Source organism: Homarus americanus, unplaced genomic scaffold, assembly GCF_018991925.1.
Source record: "Homarus americanus isolate GMGI-L3 unplaced genomic scaffold, GMGI_Hamer_2.0 scaffold36734, whole genome shotgun sequence".
NCBI lineage: Eukaryota > Metazoa > Arthropoda > Malacostraca > Decapoda > Nephropidae > Homarus > Homarus americanus.
This window is the reverse complement of record NW_024733126.1, coordinates 2,745,343-2,762,820: the sequence shown is the minus strand read 5'-3', so window position 1 is coordinate 2,762,820 and position 17,478 is coordinate 2,745,343. Positions and strand designations below refer to the sequence as shown.

General features: G+C 39.6%; 1 protein-coding gene across 3 annotated transcripts in view; it reads right to left on the bottom strand.

The window, feature by feature from the left end:
- Positions 1-17,478, bottom strand: part of LOC121869302 (nucleoside diphosphate kinase 7-like) — a 203,835-nt gene that overhangs the window by 132,287 nt on the left and 54,070 nt on the right. The window contains exon 1 of one of the 3 annotated variants that reach the window (XM_042370551.1): positions 3,477-3,578. The exons of the other annotated variants lie outside the window; for them this stretch is intronic. Coding sequence (XP_042226485.1) covers positions 3,477-3,479 — 3 coding nt within the window. The 5' untranslated portion in view covers positions 3,480-3,578. Of the gene's footprint in view, positions 1-3,476; positions 3,579-17,478 lie in introns of those variants that run through there. 3 annotated transcript variants of the gene reach the window in all.

The window sequence follows — 17,478 nt, the reverse complement described above, 5'->3', positions numbered from 1 at the left end:
GCCATCCCGTCTTCAGATGTTGCCCGACACCGGCGCTGATGCTACAGTCATCGGTCCCCAGCATTTGCGATGCTTGGGGCTCTCTCCAAGCGATCTAGGACCACCTCCCGAGGACCTCCGCTTTATGGCAGATGGTTCACAGATGGCCCCAGCCCTGGGTTCACTCTATGCACATGTCACCTTTGGCAACAGGTCGTGTCAGGCCTGGATTGACGTGCATAATGGTGTCCCGACTCCCTTGCTGTCCTACAGACATTGTCAAGAGTTGGCCATCATCTCCCAGGACTTCCCAACACCGATTCTCGAGGTAAATTACGCCAACAGGGCGCACGAAGGGAGCAGCAACTACCCTGCTGCCGCCCTACCCCTACCTCTGGCCAGTGACACCTCTCCTTCGGTAGTTGTCCCTGCTGCATCACGTCCCCACGCCTTGGCTCGCCTTCACGACAGTCACCGTGGAGCTGAGGCCACCAAACAACGTGCACGACAGACTGTGTTCCGGCCTGGCATCGACCCCGACATCTCCAATGCTGTCCAGGTGTATAGCGCCGTGTTACAACCCAGCAGCAGCAGGTACCCAGCCGCGGTGACCTTACCGCCTTGGGTCTGTGTGGGCTTTTCTGTGTGTCGGAAAGTCCTTCTGGTTATCGTGACCGTCTCTGGTTGGCGGTTATTCATCAAGAGGCGTAGCCAACCACGGCGTCTGCCGCCACCATCAGCAGTTCGCCCACTACTTCCGTGGCGTGGGCGTTCCTGCCGCCTGCGAACCCGGCCGGAGGGCCTCGGATTCTAAGCGGGACTTTGCTCGTTCCTTGAAACCCCGATGAGTCGGCATGTGTTGTCGCGCCCCATTACCATAGTCTGGCATTACGCTGAGGCTGCTGTCCGATGCTGACACCTCTCATCATAGGTGGCCGCACAGGGAATATTGACTGCGGGCCTTGACCGAGTCTTCTTGAACTCCATAACACCCAACTTCACGGGGCGCTCCCTGCAGGTTTGTAGGCGCCCGCCGTTCTTGTGTCCCTGCTCACCTCAATCCTTCTCCAAGGAGTGGCAGGCCCTAAGACAGAGAGATTGTGATGTGAGCCGCGGCGAGCGATGTTCAGGACGATAAATGCCGCCGCTTCATGACCCGCGCCAGTTCTCTCCCCAGGTTGGTCGCCGGCTGCCCAAGTCCGTGTTCAGGACCCGACCTCCCTACGTTGGGACAAGTGGGCGTAGTCATGGAGTCTCGGCAGTCCATGGACTACCAAATGCGGTTTACCCAGTGGTGGTGTGTGGTGGAGGAACGCCGTTTTCTCCGCCCGTAACAATGCAACTATGGCCCATACCAGTGTTGAGTCCCATACCCTTCCCAGTGATAGAAGTCCCTCCAGCGCTCAAGAAGCGGATCAGAAAAGAAAAGGTCGCTCAAGACTTTGCTATGGTATGGGGAAAGGAGGTGTATATGTATATTATGTATCTTTCAGTTATGTATTATCTTATGTATATTATGTATGTGCTCCATTTATATTTATTCAGCCTAGCTATGGCGTGTGGCAATGTTATTACCATATCCCTGCGCTTAATTAATGTGATGGGCTGCTAATGTATCACTTGCCATAAATGCGTCTATGGTGATTCGACCAGGACCTTAGCTAGGGGCAGTGCTATCCACCTCTGTTATGCATACTCTTATCCAGTAAAGCAAGACACAAAACTATACAGAGTGTTTGTGATGTCTCCTGTATATAGAACTTAATACCCAAGAACATCTAACAAGCGACAAATATTTTCTGACCTTCTTGTGGATGTTTTTGAAAATGTTTTTAAAAGTTATTGCAGAATATAGATTTTAAGATTCTCTCATGTTAGATAATGTAAGCCGCTCCCACCATTGCTGAGCTTTCTGACAATATCAAAGTGCTCTTTCTACCTCTGAATACAACATCTCCTTCAACCAATGGACCAAGGAGTAATAGCAGCCTTCAAAGCCTATTATTTGAGGCATACATTTAAACTTATTGCAGCTACTGAGGAAGGAAATGATAAGGCCAGTGTTCTTCAGCAGCTACTGAGGAAAATGATAAGGCCAGTGTTCTTCAGCAGCTACTGAGGAAAGATGATAAGGCCAGTGTTCTTCAGCAGCTACTGAGGAAGGAGATGATAAGGCCAGTGTTCTTCAGCAGCTACTGAGGAAGAATGATAAGGCCAGTGTTCTTCAGCAGCTACTGAGGAAGGAGTAAGGCCAGTGTTCTTCAGCAGCTACTGAGGAAGGAGATGATAAGGCCAGTGTTCTTCAGCAGCTACTGAGGAAGGAGATGATAAGGCCAGTGTTCTTCAGCAGCTACTGGGAAAGATGATAAGGCCAGTGTTCTTCAGTTTTTGGAAGTTTCAACATCAAGCATGCAATTGACATCATTGTTGAGGCCTGGGGTGATTAAGTAAGGACTGCTTGAGTGGAGTTTGGCAGAAGCCTCCCAGATTTAATTCATGATTTTACAGGCGTTGATGCATCAGACTCCCAAAAATAAAAAAGAAATTATGTTTCTCTATACAAAGCAAGTTGGCTTTGCTGAAGTGGAAAGTGCGATGTTGAGGGACTGCTCGAGTCCCACTGTGAAGACAGCTGATCTACAACAACTTGTTGCTGCTGGGGAAATAGAAGATGCGAAGATGATGAAGTGCAGGATGCAAAACCAAAAAGTTCCCACTTCTCTTTTGTCTTCTATCCTGAGGGAAGTTGATAAGCAGTTGCAACTCTTGGAAAACAATGACGTCAATGCAGATCGGAGCAGGATTGCAGTTAGTGGTGTTAAATCTTTTTGGCACCTTATGAACAGCTTCTTTGTGAAAGAGACAAAGCATCAAACACTAGACGTCTTTTTTAAAGTTAACTTAAACAGTCTGAGCCACATTCTGAAGACACTGAACCACAGCCATCCACTTCTGGAATTAGACGTTTTTTGGTCCCTCCCATGCAACCAAAACTGCACCTGATACTGATGATGACAACTGTCAAATCCTGTCTGCATGACACCTCAACCTCAGCATCACCCTTTTCCCCCATCAAGTTATATTCATATTTTTTCAAAGTGTAACATTTACTGTATGATTTCATTATTAGATATGAATGTATCATATATTTAGACTGTGCTATCCTTTGTGTTAGGCTAACTACTAAATATTTTTATTTGATAATCTACACCTAACCCTATTTTCTCCATAAGCCCTGTTATTTCTATTCTGCAATTTCTAGAGCAGTTTACAAGAACACAACTATCAGCGTTATAGCAGAACTGACTGTATTTATATGTAGAATAAGGTTAAAGACAAGCACAAAGCTATGGTATACTCCAGCATTAATGGTAGGTGTTAGGTGATCAGTGATAAACACAAGGATACTATGGATGGACCTGGTAAAAAGATTACACAACATATAAGACAAGATCAAGAATAATATTATGCACAACTACCTTACTTCAGGTTCTTACCATCTCCACAGACTTATCCTTGGGAAGAAGCTCAACTGAAATTTTTTCACTGTGGCTGACATTGGATCATACCATTCTGCATAGAAGATGTACTGCGTCTCTCCTAGTAAAAAAAAAAATTAGTACAAGTTGATATAAGAAATAAGCTAATAATGACTAAAAAATTCTACACTCATATTGAAATTCCACACCAAGCCAAATATACCAACATAATGCACTCTTATTTGGTTAAAAACATTGTCTATATTTTCAGGAAAATTCTATATGATGAGCGGACATGATAATACAGTAATGTACAGTAATCAAATATGCCACACATCCAAGATACAATATTGTATAAGCAAAATGATAATCAGTAGAAAATGTATTCCTAATTTATTCACAATTATCTAAGATCCTTTCTTAAGTAGCAAAATACTGCATGTACAACCATTTACAGAAAAGAATTTAATTCTATAATGGAGTTTATCTGAGATGCAAGAGAGACCAAAGTTTATATACAGTATGCTGTAACAGCTGGACATGAAGACAAGCCCTGACCAACTCATAGCGACATACCAAGCTGACCTCTTATGTGGATATTAATAAGGTGGCAGCTAGGCGACCACTAGTGCAATGATGAACAGCTTGTTACCCATTGTACCAACTGAAAGTGCACAAAACATTACTCTTTTATAATATGTACATTTTCACTGTAAAGAAAAAATAACAATATAAAATGAAAAGATATCCAAGTTCAATATTGGTGGATAATTACAGTATACAGTACTCTCGATTTGAATCAATATAACAAACTCGGTTAGCGGAAGAATTTTTCCATTATTTTCACTCAATTTAGTGAACTAGTTAAGTCCTGATTAATTCCATTAATATGTTCACACCTATAGAGACACCTCAGACATGATATGTAAATAAAACATTAAAAACATTACCCATGGCTTACCTTAAACTAGGGGTTGGCATTTGTTTTTAAATTTTCTCAATAATTTCAAACTTTTTCCAACTGATAGCCGCTCTTTTGACTTTCTCCCCACACTTCCTTTCTGAGACTAGCTTTTCGGCATGATGTCTGAGAACAGTGGTTAGTTGACCAAGATGTAGACCGAGAAGTAGCAGTGAACAACACTTGCTGCAGCGGCAGGACACACTGAGCGATATAAACAAATCCCATGCACTAAGCAGGATCTGGCATGGAATTTAACGGAATCACACTTCGGTTTTACGAACTTAAGTAAATAACGAAAGTTCATTTAATGGAAATTTTGATTTAACGTAGGATGGCTCAAATTATTTATTAAATCATGAAAATACTGTACAGTGAACCCTCACTTACGCGGTTAATTCCACAGGGTACAGGGAAAGTGAGAAACGCCAGAAGTGAACAACATAACATATGGGATTAATTGAAATAGAGACCGGGCCGACCCCCAAGCTCCACTTTTTCAGACACAATACCCACGTTGTAGTAAAAAAATTCTTAATTTATGATGGTATGCACACACAATTAATAATTAAGAGAAATATCAATAATATTAGGTATTTACTACATTAGTAGAAAAGATGGCTGGGCACACGGGATGGGGGGTTGGTTCGAGGCAGAGAGCAGATTATTGGCCCTCACCTGTGTCACTTGTATCAATTGTATCACTATCTACCACAGAGGCTTGCAGGCCTCTTTGTCAAACCCCTCAAAGTCCATACAAGTCTATATCCTCACTATAATTATCACTATCACCGACTTGGGCCGCTGTGGTGGGTGGAGGTGAAGAACCTGTAATGTTTTGATGACTGGGCGACCTTAGGCGCGCCCTGCTCGCGCCACTTACACAACATGGCAGATGGCGGAGATGGCAGGAGGTTTGGATCCAAATGGCGCTGCTCGCCAGCCGCCTCCTCACAGAAGGGTACACGCACCGCGAATGTGAGCATTCCGGTTGCAGGGTACCGCTAGAAAGTGGAAACGCTGAATGTGGGACCGCAAAGCGAGGGTTGACTGTATTTTTGTTAACCATAAGATCAGTGCTAAGGATCATAACAAGAAAGTTCAGAATAACTTGTGTATTCATGATAATCAGTTCCTAGTAATCATTTGCACCCTTTCATTCAGGAAAACTCAATGTACGATAATATTTGTTATATTAATTACCAAGTATACAGCAGTGGCGGTTCGTCGGTGACACTGTGGAACTGCAGCACCCTATTTCACCGATATATATGTACTGTATTATATAATATAATACATCATATATGTTTATTTATTATACTTGTACAAGATATTTAAAGAAACTATTATCAATAATCCTTAAACTAATGTCAATGTGCATCCTCTAATTCAGAGAAAACAACAAAAATCCCTGTATGTGGAACTGTCTTACTCGCTGTAGTTCAAAAGCGGCGTTTAACTTTGTTGCACACATCTTGTGCATGTCCTGGAAACAAGCCGGAAATGGGGAAACCTTTGTGGATCACACAGTGCCGATCTGATTATCGAGTGTGGAGGTAGTGTTCACGCATCATCATGTGTGGTGCTTACACGCCCGTCTGCTATATCAAGTATTTGAATGTGATATATTGTAGATGATGTGATATCATATATGTGATATCACATCATCTATCACATTCAAATACTATGATAACGAATAGCGTTAAACTTTCCCCGAATGATGGTATGATTCATACTCATAGGGCTACATTTTGTATTCATTGTTTTCCAGAAACTTTATTGTGTAGAAGAATATGAATTAAGTAATTAAACATGGCCTCCTTGTTTCCCCACGAAACAAGTTCTGTGACAGTGAGTGAACTTCAACAACTAGAACTACAGCTGTCTCTTTGAGAAAGTTGCTAAGACAAAGAGCCGTCCCACACGATATTCAAATATCTCAGCGGGAATAAGCAACAATGGAAATTATTTGTAGCTTTCATTCAGAATGGTACCAAAAGGAAAAATTGACTCTGTGGTTGTGAAGTAAAAATACATTATTTTGTTTTTCCGTGTTTGTTGTTTGGAATTGGAGGTAGTATAGCTTGGACAAAAGCGGCTTTAAAAATAAACAAATTGAAAGAAGTTTGAGCCAGAAGAACATGAAAATCAAAGAAGCATATTGAAAGCGTGGGTTTCACTATCACTTTAGGAGCGTAAATATTAAAAAGAAAAAACTTGAGTGAAGCCTATAGACTTCGATCCAATGAGCATAACAACAGGAAGGTTACCAAGAACAGTGAAATTTTATCAAGACAATGAGCACGTACATTTTGTGGAAACTTTTGAAATTCAACTACGTGCACATGATGAAAAAGATGATTCAGTAAATCGGGTGTATTTAGGGATTAATAAATTTGGCCTCTAAGTGGAGCCCAGATTGAAAACATTTACAGAAACAAATCAAATTAGGGTGTTTCTAAGACTATTCAGAATGAGATCATGACTGCCTGCTTGCAGATATATCATGATGAGATAAAGACCAATTACTGACGGTTATGGGGTGTCTGACGCCATTCTGATGAGCCTTCTTGCCCTGATCTTTTTTCAGCAATATAAGCCTTTAACATGGAATTCTGCACTTTTCAAAGCTTTGGAGGAGTCTAAAACCACAAGTTTCTGGTGGGAATTATTAGCTGATGCTGTACTCAAAATATCAAAACCGAGATCTCTCCAGAGCTTCAAGGGTAGTATTCCTGAAACAAGATCAAGGCAAAAGAAGGTCATAAATGTATTCCGTACACCCAACGACTGTTCTTTTAGTGGCCCAAGAAAAGAGATAAAAAGCTTTCATTTAGCTGACTGTCATGGCTGATGACACAACAAGTTTCAGAACACACTCAAATAGTAATTGTTCTGCAGTACGTGCTGAATAGAAGAAATATTTGAGTGTTTTTGGGGAATTCTTTATTCCAGAAATCAAACTGCAGATGGCATATCAAAAATGTATTCTAGAGCAGTTAGATATAATTCTTCAAGAAATGAGGCAACTGATAGCTCAGACGTTACGATGGTGCAAATGTCATGAAAGGCTAAAAAGAGGCGTCCGGGCAAAATAAAGAGCAGTTTATAATAATGCATTTCGTTCACTGTTATCTTTCAACTGAATCTGGTAGGAAATGCAGCAAGTATTCGCGGGACTCAAAATATTTTCTCTAACGTTTGTAATACCAACATTTTTCTCGAATCACCACAATAATATCCATTCTCAATAAGCATATGAGCGTCAGCATTCAGCATACATCCTCTACAAAGGTGGAACAACATACGGACCGTGAACATAGTTCATGAAAATTTGCAACCTTTAAAGCTGCCTTGCTGAGAAATCCGGTCAAGCGGTAATTGCAGATCAAACCATTTCAGAAGCAACAGGAATTTTGCACTACCTGAATAATGAAAAATTCATAGTATTTCTGTGGTTGGAAACTCTTTCATCAGATCATGCCTCATGTTGAAGTAATTTACAACCAAAGTGCAGTCTCGAAAGTGATGTGTTTAAATTTTTTGAATATATAACAAATTTCAAAGCTGTTATTTATAGAAATAGAAACTCGAAGTACCAGCGAGAATCCTTCAAAGGCGCTCATGGCTGAAGCAAAGAAATATGTGACTGCATATGTGTTGATATAGTGGAGATATTCTTTCACTAAACAATTAGTAGCTGCTAAATTATTCAGCTAGAAAAGCTTCACTAGTTTTAAGACGGCATTGCCTACAGAAGAGATAGGATTGACCACTGAAGCATATCACATGATTGACAAGTAAAATTTGACGCTAGACCTAGAGTATTCTACATTAGGTCAATATGTGAATATTGCAGGTTAATTAACCTGCTGAAATTTTATCTTGGAAAATAATTTAGATGGTGTTCTTGAGTGAGATTACCATTTGTTAAAAATCTCTTGACAGTTACTATGATACATCAGAATTTTAGTAGCTGCTTTCAACATTAAAAAGAATAAAAACTATTCTGAGGAGCACTATGAATCAGGAAAGGCTAAATACTTTTAATAATTTCAGCAGGAGAAAATTTTCTTTAACAGTCATCCAAACATCAATGAGAAAGTTGTTGACCTTTTTGCTCAAAAAGAAAAAAAAAGAATGGATTTTATTTTTAAATAAATTTGGATCAAGCTAGACTGGAGTATTTTATCTGTAAGTGTTAAATGTTTTATTTTTTTATTTTTACCATACTTTTAGTATTTTATTATTTTTATCATTATATAAATATATACCTACTGTATTTCTGTGTGTATGTGTGTCTTACACAATATTAAAACAATTCTTAAAAAATTTTTGAAGCAGCACCCCCACGAATTAGAGTCAAGAGCCGCCACTGATATACAGTGATGTATTTTACTTGATACAGTAGTTAAATAATTGTTGATACACAATCTTTATAGATGCAATTCACATAAACAAAACAAAAAGATAAGAGGACTTTTTCCCATGGATCTTCTACATAAAAATGGTTTCTGTACCAAAACCTCATGTAACAAGATAGCCATGGCCAAAGACCACATACCACGTAGTAGGTAGCTCACAGGTTGTAGGTAAAAGGCAGCTATCAAACAGGAAGGTACTACTTCCTAGGAAGATATTGGAAGCAAAATGTGTTGTCTAATGGTAGACCCTGCTCCCATATGGCATCAAAAAAATTGTGACCCAGTCCTAGGTTGCTGATTTGTCTTTCTGCCTCACTTTCACACAATTTGAGGGTCTCAATTGTCTCTCTTACTATTGACAATACAACATATACAAAGTTTCTCATTATTCTTTCATTCTCCTATGAAATCATTTGACAATACAGTGGTCCCTCGGTTAACGAAATTTCGTTCCAGAAGGTTGCTCGTTAACCGAAAAACTCGTTAACCGAAACCATTGTTCAGTGGGTTTTTGGGTAATTGGTTCCAGCTCACCGAAAATTGCCTGAAATCAACAAAAAAAGTAGTAAAGTACACTTACTTTGAGATGTGTATGTAGAAGGCTCTTGGATGATGATGATGATGATGGGAATTAGAAAGGGGTGGAGGAGAGGGAGAAGAAGGCATTGGGGTGGAAGAGAAGTCACCCCATGGTGCCATTTCTCCAAAATTTTAGTTCTCTTGGTGTAATTCAAGATTATTTCCTTTAAATCAACACTGCACTGCATTATATATTGTCAATATGTAAAATATATTTCAAAATGACCAATAATTTGCTTGGAAACACAGAAAAAACCGTCTAGTTGAAGAGAGTCTCCAAGATGTTACCTCCACTGAAAAGACACAGAGCTGCCGGCTTGTTTGGTGTGTTGACAGGCTGTTTAGCGTCACATAAACTAGTTTCCTGTACTTCAATTATGTTCAATAATTGTTAAAATGACTAAAAATTTAATATTAAACTTTTAAAAATATTGGGTATAAACTTCTTGATATTTACTAAAGTAAGAAATTTAGCCCTAGAACCGATTAATGTATTTGCGGACTAATACTACAGCTGGTGGACCGCCAAATGCAAGCGAAAACATGTTGAGGTCAGCTCGTAAGAAAATCGTTAATAGAAGGATTGCTCGTTAACCGAAGTTAAGAATCTTATGGAAGGTAAATCGTTAACCGAAATCTCGTTAACGAGGATCACTGTAATATTAAAGCGGAAGCTTCTTGGATGGGTCACACTGGTCGGGAAGATTGTGGACCCCAGGGCCTTATGATCATCATCAAACTACTGGGGTCTCAACTGACGTCACTGCAGTTGCTGGAGGATCAGCTTTTTCACACGTAAGTTTTCCCAAATTCATGACCCGAGATACAATTCTTCTTCTGTAGATACCTATTAACCTCTTCCCCCGATCTCTTACTGCTACCTGAACTTCAACTGACCAAAGCAACTTCACCCAAACCTTTTCAAGTCTCCAACTACAACCTTTATACCTCTTTCCGTTCTAAGGGAGGTGTATAGCCTACTGCAACACACATACACCTATAGCTCAAATCACGGATCTTGAATGATGCCATTTGGCTCAAAATATCTCTTCAAACTATGACTATTTTTCTTTGTTTCTTATACTGTATTGTTCTCCCAACTCTACCAACTATTTGGAAAACTTTGACTAACTCACTTCTTGCCATGAGTCATTGCTATCCACACACCCCAACACCGAGATCCTCTACCTAGGAGATTTCAATGTACCCTGTACTGTACATCACAGAGAGTGGCTTGACTCTGCAAGGGGTGACCCAGGTGGAGTTGAGGCACTTTCTCTTTCCTAACTTAATGATCTGAAACAAATAATTAAACACCCAACACATGTCCCAGATCGACACCTCACACTGTTCATACTCCAATTTCTGCCCCCTCAGGGTCTTCTGATCACAATCTTATTTCTATTAAATCAAACTGAGCATGGCCACCTCCCCCCCCATGAATGTCAACTATGGCACTAATGTAGGGCAAACTGGCAATCCTTGCTAGGATTCTTCTCCGACTTTCCCTGGGATGAATGTTGCTTTTCCACTCGGGAAGCATCGGTATGTGCTGACAGCATTGCTGGGGTTATACTCAGTGGTATGAGTGCATTTATCCCATCTTCTTCCAAAACTTTCACTTAACAATCATGGTTTGATCTCTCCTGTACTCTTGCATGTAGGGAGAGATAGGGGCATATTAAGTTATGAAACAACAGTATCTCCTTCTCCTGTTACCCACTCCTCTTTCATTACTTCTAGGAATTGATGTAAAGTTATTCTTCGTAGGGCAAAGCAGAATTTTATAAAAAGAAAGACCGCTGACCTGACTAACTCTTCTTCTAGTAAATCATTCTGGTCCTCAACCAAAAACTTGTGTAATAACTTCTGCACTCTCTCTTTTCCTCCTCTCTTCCGACCTGGTAACTCTATAGCCAACTCTCCCCCTGATAACGCCAAACTCTTCAGCACCTAATTCGCCTCTAACTCCACCTTAGACGATTCCAACTCTACCCCTCCTACTCCTGCTCCTCCTACTGAACTTATGCACTTTCCTATAATCTCCACTAGTAGGGTTGCTGGTGTGTTATCCAAGTTGGATGTGAGTAGGGCACACGGGCCAGACAGAATATCCTCTCGTATTCTCGGAGGTGTGCTGAAACTCTGTCCCTTGTGCTTGCATCGCCTCTTTTGCCTTTGCCTCAAAACCCAAACTTTTCCTTCTTTTTGGAAGCTTGCCTTTTTTCAGATCATCCTGAAGAAGGGGCCATTCTAATCCCTCTATCGCCCCATTGCCCTAACTTCATCCCTCTCTTCAAAACTATCTTAAACTCTTTTTTTTCTCCGTCACCTTGAAAGCCTTTTCTTTTGTCGGATCACCAATATGACTTTCACCAGGTGAGATCTACTGGTGATCTGCTCTCCTACTGCACCCATCTTTGGTCATCCTCTCTTAGGGATTATGGGGAAACTTTCATCATGGCCCTCAACATCTCCAAAGCATTTGACAGGGTATGGCAAAAGTCTTTGCTTTCTAAGCTTCCCTCTTATGGGCTTCTCTCCCCAACTTTTTTCTCTAACTTCTAGCTTCCTTGAGAACCAATCCATGGCAGTTGTTGTCGAGAGATCGATCTCCTTTCTTTCTACCAATAGTGGTGTCCCACAGGGTCCTGTTCTTTCACCTACTCTCTTCCTTCTTTTTATCAATGTTTTACTTCACACTACGATTAATTCTATCCATTCTTACACTGATGACTCTACTCTTCACTCCTCTTCACATATTTCCCTTCCCCCTAATTCTCAAACTAGAGCTGATATCGATTCATCTATCAATGCAGATCTGTGCAGCATCTCTGAATAAGAGGTAGAAGCGGTTAAATTCAATAGTAATAACAGTATTTACCAATTACATGTTCCAAAATAAAAGATTTCTCACCAATCACATTTCAGGATGCAATCATTCTGCCAAAATCTAAAATAGATAGGCTAGGCCTCGCCATTTCCTCTAATATGATATGGAAATCACACATCCACAACATTGATAAAGCTGCCTCCCAAAAGTTGGGAATGCTATACAGATGCCGTAGCTACTTCACTCCTGAGCAGTTGATTCAAGTATACAAGGGATTCATTCGTCCTAACTTGGAGTACTGCTCTCATATCTGGGGTGGCTCTTCTTCTGTCCATCTGTTAGATAGGGTGAAATCAAAGGCATTTCATCTTAAGAACTCTCCTTCTTTAGTTGATAATCTTTCTTCCCTTTCTCTTCGCCACAATATTGCTTCACTCTCTCTCTTTTATAGGTATTTTAATGTGCAATGTTTGGTGGATTAGGCATCCTGTTTACCACTGGCAAGGCCGTGGGCTCGTAGCTCGTCTTGCCCGCAGTGCCCACCGTTTCTCTGTGGATGTCAGTCACACTAGAATAACCCGTTACAGTATATCCTTCTTCCTCACACAGCCAAACTGAGGAATCCTCTGCCTTCTTCTGTGTTTCCATACTCATACAATGTCTGACTTAAAAAAGCTGGTTTTCCAGCATCTTCGTGGTGTAAATTAATTTGGTCTTTTTCTCTTCTATTTTTAATTTCTAATTATTCTTATTTTTTGCCCCCTAGGCCCTGTTGTGGGTTGATGACCTGTACCCGGGTGGGCTATTCCTGTAAAAAAAACATGAACAATCTTTACATTTTAATTAACAATCCACTTCTTTATTTTGTTATCACAGTTGAGTGCACTGGTATAGATAATTTTATATATCCAAGATTTTTCCATTTGTCTTTCAAAATTGTTCTGACCGTTGACCGACTGAAGCCCAATGCTTTACCAACGACAGTGGGTAAAGCATTTAATTACATCATCCTCAGTTCCATTGTAATTGTTTTCCTTTTCTAGGATGCACTACTATCACTTGCATCACACACATTAATGCAGTGAGGTAAAGCGTACAACACTCTCCAAAGGCGTGTAACCGGCGACGCTTCACTCCCCACCATGCTTACCGCCTCTCGCCACGCAAACTAGTTCTCCAATATAAATACTAAGCACCAGTTGTATTTATGTCAGATTCTTAAAATAATTTACCTTATTGGACCTCGTTAAGTATATGGTCATTCGTAAGGAATTTTAAATGACTCTGGGACCCCCCTGTAAGGTGAGCTATGCTTGTCGACAAGTGACATTAACCAAATGGACAATGTGCAACGCTAGCAATGAATGCAATACACCAAACCAACTAGTCAAATTTATACAAATTTACTTTTGCCTCTCAGAGGATGTCTCAGCGATCATTTGGAGAACAACTCTATAGCTTGTTTCATCTTAAACCATCCCCATTTTCCTGGTCATTTAGGAGTTTGCTCAATAGAAGAGGCCGGGAGTTTAGATCTCTCACTCATCCCGAGTCATAAAAAGGCATCCATACTTTATTCTTCATTTTAGTATTTATAGCCTTGTGGGGACTTGCAACATAAACCAGCTGAGGAGGAGGTGGTGACCCATAAAGCATACATAATGCATCTTAAATAAGGAAGCTCAGCCTTCCTAAATGATAATTTGACCCAGGAAATTGATTTTATGGCCAAAGTCCATGAATAGCTTACTACTAAAGTGCCACCATAAGTTTAGGTTTGGACCAGGAAATCTAGAGCTATGACAGCTGAGTCTAATCCAAAAAGATTAGTGACCCTGTTTGGAAGTAACCATTACCATAAAATTTGAAATTAGAAGCTAGGAGTTACCTACAGGCTAGTCTTTGATCCAATTGTGAGATATGCAGCTGCTTCTACACATCTCTCGTGACTTGACTAGTCACAAAACTGAATAGCACCACAAATACATCCCAAGGAGGCTGGTGGGATTGGGTTGTTTCTCAAAGACTTGGTCATAACATAGGTCATAACAGTGACTGATGTACCAGAAACTAAGTGTAAAGAAGCCCGTTGGAGAAGTAACGCAGGGGAATTGAGATTATGTACAGTACTGACTTAAGTTAATGAGAAGGATTACAAAGTTTATATAACAAAGCAATTAGAGGCAGTGCTCTTCACTCTGGCATTAACACTGCGTAAGAGAAAAAAAGGCCAAAATATCCCAGAACAATCTAAAGGGATCACAGATGCTCGAGGCAACATGTTGGCACATCAAGGACAACCCATATACAGTACATACAATGCACAAGTGAAGTACCAGAACCTGTAATAAAAGGCAAGCTCTCAGAAACTAAGAACCAGCCTATTGTAGAGGATCTTACATTGTCTCCAACCAACAAAATTGTTCTATTTTACCCTGGAGCAGGTGTTAAGTGTACAGTTGAGCCAAGTACAGTATTAAGAAAGCTTCGACTAATCTGATGAAAATCGGAAGAATTATTAAAATATTGAAAGTCCTAGGGAAAGCTGTTGCCTATATTTCTCTGCTGACCTCCTTTGGTGCATAATTTTGTAATATTTATGTAGTTTGCATGATTGTTCTACCTCCTTCAATAAGAGGGCCCTTTTGTTTATGTAGCACAAGCTGTAGAAAATATTTATAATAATATTTTTGCACCTTTCTCAGCTAATTCCTTGCTTAGGACCAGAGTCTGGGCTGCAGTTACCCATCAAAGAAAGCGGGAGTCAAGTTTGACTGTGTTTCCTCTTTCGTGCCACCATGCTTGGGCCCATATCTCAAAAGTTTTCTAACCTTCAAATCCCTAAGGCTCAGCCATTTATGGCCGATTCTAGTAAAAATAAAAAAATAAAAATACAGGTAGTAGAATAACATACTGTGCATAGCTGAACATATCGATTTTTTATTTGGCTTAGTTTATTATTTGATGATGATTTATCTTCATGAATATTTGGAGAAAAAATGGTAACTGAGGAAAAAAATTCATGCACCTAAAACAAAAAGTGATATCAAGAAATATCTATATGCCACATTCAAAGAGAGTAAATTACTTATATTCCGCGTGAATTTCAGCGTAATGTAGTGAGAAGTTGCGGAGATATAGATTTAGAAAGAACTTGCATAAGAATATCAGGAAAATCAGGTATTGAGGTTTAGGCGGGAACCAATTCAGGGGTATAACAACATGAATCTGGTGTCGCTGCTTTACTGGAAGAAAATGATATTGATTGATCAATTATTATGAATTTTGTGCTTCAGTAGGATGCTCCCTTTAAACTTGCTCAATGTGTGACATGGGTCACTAGTTAGTAATAAAGTGAATACAGAGAGTAATTCCTGAAACCATTTGATTATTATTGGAGCCGATAAATACAATATGAAGTTCCATATCAAGTTTTCTACTTTTTTTGTTTCCCAAAACAAGGGAGTCCTGTACACAACATTGTCCACAGACAGCAGGATTTATGTGCAAGATTATTTATTTTTCATTAGCTGAGTTATTCTGATAAAGATTGAACAGTTTTTTACTATAATACAGTACTGTATACCTTATTAATATGGCAGCAGTTGTTAAGAATTCCCCAAAAGACATTAATAAAAAACCCTGCCGTCACTTGGCTTTATACCACTAGTCCTTCGGGAGTTATGTGCAAGAAAATTGTCCATTAAAACAGGATGCACCAGATATCCAGCAACTATCAGTATCCATGGAACTTTTGCTATCAGCTGGATATCAGTATCAACCTGAGTGGTTTTCTAGTATCAGTCTGGCCTGCTTTGCTGGATATCAGTATCTGGCTTGACTGGTTTGATAGATATCAAAAACTTACTATCCGCTGCATCCATAATTAAAACTTGAAAAATGATTAATAATGAAAGAAATCCAGGATGCTGGCTCCTGAACATTAACAAACTCATCTTTTTTAAAGTGTAGAGCAAAACCAAAACTTTATAATAACAATTAATAAGTATAAGCAAAATAAAGTGTTCTTACTAGGTAGCAGGTATATCAGAGGAAAGCCTTAGTAAATTAGCTGCAACAGGAACTCAGGATTAATTACTGATGTAACTTCCTCTGGTCCTTCTGACAACCCCGGATCTGTACAGATCTGAGTGGGAGTGTAATAATGGTTCCATTGGGTTTAACACAACACTGTCACTTAGGATAACATACCCTGATGTCAATCTCTGCACACCTTATGAGAAGCGTGGACTACTAATAAGGGTTTTTGGTAGTGACATGTCTAATAGCTCTCAAGCGACCTACTGGCCACAAATAGTAACACTCCCAAAAGTAAGGCCTCAACTGAGGATATACTGCAACATTTAATTGCCATCACCACACATAGTAGAACTAGAAAGTAGTTGCAGGTTAAATTACAGAAACAATTATAGAAATGTTTTTTGTGTTCATTGGTATGACAAAGTATAAGTATCTACCACTTCAATTTATTATTGAAACTGTAAGCTCTAAATTTTTGTCCTAAAAAAAATAATGCTAGCATAAACCAACACCACTGAGATTCTCAGCACCACCTTCTCTACTATCACAACCATAACTTATCACATGATTGTCATTACTGGCTGCATCTTGATAGCTTCTTATAACATCCTTTTCGTCTAATCCTGTAAGTATATATTACTGATCTGCTTCTAAATTCACTACACTCCCAAGTTCTCAGCAAAAGGTCTACAGATACTGTACTTATATTTAATGAATCCAGTTAATTACTGTATGTTTGTCTATCTGTTCAAACAGTTTTTCAGTACAGTATTACCCGCCTATGGCGGTTTTCATAGCGTTTTACCATATCTTCTTGTGCCTGCGCCAAGTGATTTCATAGCTGATTTTTTACATATCGCGATGCAGTGTCGGCTCGAAGCGCTATTTTAGGTCGCCCCCACCCCCACCCTACCTGACTGTTGCCTTGGCTCATAAAAATTCATACAAATTACTTAGCCAGAATATAATTTACATTGCTGGAATTCTTTAATATGATGATCATTTTGAATATAAACATCATAGATTTTGCATTAGACATACAAATTTTAGATATAAAAAGTTTATTCTGAGTAAATATGTTATTTTTTGTACAAAATATACTTGACATTTATATTCAAAATATACATAATCTTCTGAGAATCCAGCAATGTCAATTATATTATCTATTTTAGTTTGAAACTT